The sequence below is a fragment of the Palaemon carinicauda genome, chromosome 22, assembly GCF_036898095.1.
Source record: "Palaemon carinicauda isolate YSFRI2023 chromosome 22, ASM3689809v2, whole genome shotgun sequence".
Lineage (NCBI taxonomy): Eukaryota > Metazoa > Arthropoda > Malacostraca > Decapoda > Palaemonidae > Palaemon > Palaemon carinicauda.
Window position 1 is genome coordinate 105,234,254 of NC_090746.1, and position 5,878 is coordinate 105,240,131.

At 35.8% G+C, this 5,878-nt stretch overlaps 1 protein-coding gene across 1 annotated transcript in view; it reads left to right on the forward strand.

Annotated features, from left to right (window-relative positions):
- LOC137616007 (uncharacterized) overlaps nt 1-7 on the forward strand; it is a 474-nt gene extending 467 nt beyond the window's left edge. The window contains exon 1 of the mRNA XM_068345687.1: nt 1-7. This exon is cut by the window's left edge and continues 467 nt beyond it. Coding sequence (XP_068201788.1) covers nt 1-7 — 7 coding nt within the window.
- Nucleotides 8-5,878: the final 5,871 nt, after the last annotated feature.

The following is a 5,878-nucleotide window of genomic DNA, read 5'->3' on the forward strand; positions in this document are numbered from 1 at the left end:
AAATTAGATCATCTCTTCACTCGAGGAGCAACTTGAAGGGAGAGATAAGAAGAAAGAGGTGAGCAGACCTGGAACGAGGAAAGTGAGACATAACAGGTCAAGTTTAGAAATTTCGACCGAGAAGGATGTTAAGAAGGATGGACAGAAGGATCTCCAAAAGGATGTTAGTGTCAGTAAAAGAAGACGAAGACAAAGTAGGTAAGGCAGCAGAGGACCTGGATGCCAGGGACACAAGGAAGAGAAGGAGGTCGTTGGAGAGGCATCTGATACCATTGGGCAGGTTCAATTAGCAGCTGATCATATCGATAGACTTCTCAGGAGACTTACCGGTAATTAAATACGTGGGTAGAAAATAAAAAATAAATGAAAAAAATAAAGATAAATAAAAATAAAAAAAAATAAACAAAAAGCCAAAAAAAATTTTAAAAAATTAAAAATAAGAAAATATCTAAAAAAATATAAAAAACAAAAAATAGAAATAAAAAATAAACCAAAAAAAACTACAAAAAAATAAAGAATAAAAAATAAAAAAATAAAAAAAATAAAAAAGATAAAAAAATACAAAGAAAATATAAAATCTAAAAATATATGTTTATTTTTTTTCAGTTTTGAATTGAAAGGAATATATCTTTTTTATAAAAAGGAATAGAAGTTTTATTCAGTTTAATTTCAAATTATTTTGTGAGGAAAAAGAGATTTAGCGGAGTTTTGCTACGACCATATCTTCAGGATCTTTGACCTGACTGACTACCCAGCTTGAAGGACGCTTGGATGGACGGCCCAGCTTAAGGGATGCAATGCTTAATTCTCAAGCTTCAACGACGCTTGGAATAATCTGGAGGACAACAGGCGCTGCAGAGGGAAGAAACCTGGCAGAATCTAGTATACTAAGTACCTTGATGGATGAGTACAAGGCGTTTGTCAAGTGTGCAAATGGTCGGATATCTAGATCTATTCCTCTGGATACCAACCTTTGGCTGGTTCTGGGGGTATAATCTAGAAGACCGGCTCTGCAGAGGGGACGAGCTAGGCTTCTTCTAGTATGAAGTCTTGTCCTTTTAGTTTGGCCCAAGATAGTTCAGCTGGGGATGGAAGCTGCGTCTTTGGTGCGGTGTTCATCCAATGGCTTCTGAGGCAGAGTTGAAGGGATGGGAGCAGAGCTCGGTTTAACTGCGTGGCTTGAATGTCATAGGACACCATTGCCTACTGATAGGCTGGCTGGAGTAAGAGAAGTTTGCCGAAACCTATTTCGGTATAAGGGGGCTACCTCTGGCGCGGTGTAAAAACCAGTAAGTTCAAAGCCCAGAACACTGAAATAGATTTTAAGTTGCTTCTCTTGTTCCTGCCTTTTTGCTCCATGGCATCTGAAATACCATTGTTGAGGTGAGGCAAAAGAGGAGGGAAGGAAGGAGGGTTGTGGGAACCAAGCCTGCAAACATGGAAGTAGGCTAAACCCACCTGATGAGCCCTTTTGGTCAGGGCGAAACCCTTATACACACACACGCGCACTCACACACACACACACACACACACAAACACACACACACATATATATATATATATATATATATATATATATATATATATATATATATATATATATAGTTGATAGTAGGGTTCCTCTTGGGAATCGCAATTTAAGTAAAAATAAAACGGTCAGTGCTACTATCATCTTTATTTGGTAGCTTTCGACATAACTTATGTCATCCTCAGCCTATCTGCAATTATCATTGTGTGAAATTAATAAAATTAATAAAAATCATCCCAAGTACATAGTTAGGAAGATGTACTTCCAAAAACTGCTCAACTAGCTCTAAAATTAAACCAATCAAGGAATATAAAACCATATAAAAGACTTATTATACATATAACTATATAACTATATAAAATACTTAATAACTAATATACCTAGTCACCAGCAGGAGACTCCAAGATTCTCAGCTGGCTGACACTACTATGCCTATCTGTAATTTTGAAAATTTCCTTGGAAATGGCATGGCCACATTTAAATGCGTGGTCATAAACAACTGAAATAAATTAGTTATTAAGTATTTTATATAGTTATATAGTTATATATATATATATATATATATATATATATATATATATAAATATATAAATATATATATATATATATATATATATATATATATATATATATATATATATATATATATATATGTATATCTATCTATATATATATATATATATATAAATATATTATATATATATATATATATATATATATATATATATATATATATATATATATATATATATCACTAACGCTGCAACTTGCGCCTCTCATTCCAAAGGAGGAAGCAATATGAAACTATCGCTCAATTCGGAAAAAAAATGACTTATTCCATCGGACGAAATAATATGAGAATATCGCTCAATTCAGAAGAAGACCAGAGAGGGTCCTTCAGTCCGAGTGCTTTTGAAGTAACATATAATAATAATAATATCTCTCTCTCTCTCTCTCTCTCTCTCTCTCTCTCTCTCTCTCTCTCTCTCTCTCTCTCTCGAGCCAAAACTATTCAATCAATACATCTACGTTGATCAAATGAAAATGTCAATGTAAAAACCTAAAGAGGATTTGCCGGGCAGCCTTAAAAATTCGAAATGGCCCACACACACACACACACACACACACACCGAAAACGTTGGCCTACACTTAATAATATCTTTTTCAAACCTATTACAGGTTATACATAATGAATCCAAGATTATGCAAAACGTGTCATGTACCATAATTAGTATCACAATAAAATAGGGCATTCACACAATCAACGAAATAAGTACAAATTGAACGCTGAAATTGAAACGCCACCAAACTGCAACGCCACCTCCCACCCCACCCCCTCCCTCCCGAAGAATGACCCCCCCCTCCCCCTGTCAACAACACACGCACCGCCAATAGCCAATTTCCTAGACCTGGGTTCCTCCAACTTTTCTCTATTGTGAGATTGTATTTATTCGTATGTGCTTCTTATATATATATATATATATATATATATATATATATATATATATATATATATATATATATATATATTTAATTAACAAAATGTTAAACTTATTATAACAAATAAACATCTTTTTAGACTACTACAAAATATCATGTTGTGAATTATGCAATTCTAAAATATGATTAAATGATGACGTGATATTCTATGTGGTAAGACTAGGCCTATAGCTGGAACGACTTGGCGATATTTGAACCGATGACGGTTGATGTCGTGTCAATTTTGGTGATCAACTTCTATATATTTGTTAGAGCCTGTAAATCTGTAAATGACACGTTTTTTAATGTGATGCCGATTATGAATACATTGCATGTTTTGCATGGTAGTAAAATGTAGTAAAACTTGCAGCGAATGTTTGTATATTGAACAGTCGGACCTAAGTTTATAAGTTCATAGTTTATTTATGAAAGATCTATTCTAATGCCGTTACTGATATTAATTTATTTTGAATATCACCTCTCTTGTAGTTTATTCATTTCCTTATTTCCTTTTCTCACTGGGCTATTTTCCCTGCTGGGGCCCTTGAGCTTATAGCTTCCTGGTTCTTCAACTAGGGATGTAGCTTAGCCAGTAATAATAATATTAAGAGCAGGCTAACGCTTTTGAGAGAGAGAGAGAGAGAGAGAGAGAGAGAGAGAGAGAGAGAGAGAGAGAGCTTCAATATTTTGATGTATCATTTAAGACTTAGGGAACATAAAAACTGATAGCTAGGGAGAGAGAGAGAGATAGAGAAAGTTTCAATATTTTGATGTATCATTTAAGACTTAGGGAACATAAAAACTGATAGCTATCTCTCTCTCTCTCTCTCTCTCTCTCTCTCTCTCTCTCTCTCTCTCTCTCTCTCTCTCTCTCTCTTGGTATTATTATCAGCAAGGATTTGAAGTTCACCAAACAGAGCATAAAAGCCGAAAACACAAAACATAGTAGGTTACATAAAGAGACAATTCAAATACAGAGACAAAGACACTGTACTACAGCTGTAGGCTACACAGATAAACCATAACGTAAATACACTTAAAATCCATCCATCCCGCTCTTTTATAATTTATTAACATCTTTCCTTTATTCTCCTGCATAATCTACAACTTTACCTTATGATTAAGTCTACCGGCACAACTGTTAATCACACTTACACTAACATAGACCTAGACGCGAATCTAAGGCCTTTGCTCCTAACTTTTCACTAACTTTTATGCCTGCTTGAGTGCTTCTGTTCCTAACCTACTATCCTCTCCCTATCCCTTTTTTATCTTATATCTATTCCCCTTATCCTCATTATGCCTTCCATTTCTCTCTTCCGCATTCTCTAGTCAAATTGTCCATTCAATTATTCACGCAAACTCAAGATTTTTCATAGCCAAAGGGATCTCCTCATTTCACTGCCCGATACCCACACAAACTTATTACTTTAATTAACAGAAAAATGTTATTCCCAACTACCATAATTTCATTATATAATCAATCTTTTTCATATTATTATCACGCTGATATGACCAATCTCTTTCTAATTATTATCTTTCTGATATAACCAATCTCTTGCTTGAGGGTACACTCGGGTACACTATTCTATCTACTGTAATATCCCTTCCTCTTGTTTTGTTAAAGTTTTTATAGTTTATATAGGAAATATCTATTTTAATGCTACTGTTCTTAAGATATTTTAGTTTTCCTTTTTTCCTTTCCTCACTAGGCTATTTTCCCTGTTGGGGCCTCTGGGCTTATAGCATCCTGCTTTTTCAACTAGGGTTGTAGCTTAGGAAATAATAATAATAATAATAATAATAATAATAATAATAATAATATCTCTGATACAACCAATCTCCTTCACGTTATCATCTCTCTGATGTAAGCAATCACGTTCACATTATCATCTCATTATTATCTCGCTGATATGACATATCAGGTTCACAATCAACAGCCTACTGCAAAACCTATCCTTCTCTATCCAGTAAGGATAGCCTATCCCTCCTGTCCCATACAGCACACATACCTCACCCCTCCACTCAGATAACACAAGCACACTCTACAGAAATTCCTTATCCCTGGCTATCCATTTCCCTATCCTATCCCACACGGAGCCCTATCCTTCTTTACGCAAACCCAATTAATTAAGGAAGTGTAAAGTATCCTTTCTCTCAATCTAAATTGCTAATTTCCTTCAGCTTCTCTCGTGCTTAAGCTAGAAAAAAAAACTTTCTTTCATCTTAAAATATCCCAATGTCTAATATATTATTATGTAAGTTAGGGCAGAATGCTGTGTCCTCCCCTCCCCCTCTCAAATCCCTGCCTCCCTCCCTCCCTCCCCGGACACCGTACTCTCTCCCTCCCTCCCCAGACACCGTACTCCCTCCCTCCCTCCCATTCATTGGTTCCGCTTTGTCTGTCGTTCGCCTTCGCCTCTACGTCCTGCACTTAAAATTCTCCTCTCACACCGCTTTATTGCATGACACCCTTTCGCTCCTCTTCACTCTTCTTTCGTAAATTTTTCCTTTCGTTACATTCCTTTATTGTCCCTATATCTTTCCCTACGCTACATTTCCCCATTCCTATATCACAACCCCTTACATTTTCAACTATTTCATCTGGTATCGTTTCGCTCGTCTGGGCACTAATGCACAACTCTTCAGTCTCCTGACTCTCCCCCCCCCCCTCTCTCTCTCTCTCTCTCTCTCTCTCTCTCTCTCTCTCTATAACCGTTGTCGTCTACCGCCATGGCTGCTCACACCAGGGTTTAAATTTGTTTAAGGCAATTACCTTCATTTGAGGTAAATTTTAGTGGTTTCAAGGTAATATCAAGGAAATTTCCGTCTTACTAACTTAGAATTTAATGAAATTGGAAAAAACTTTTA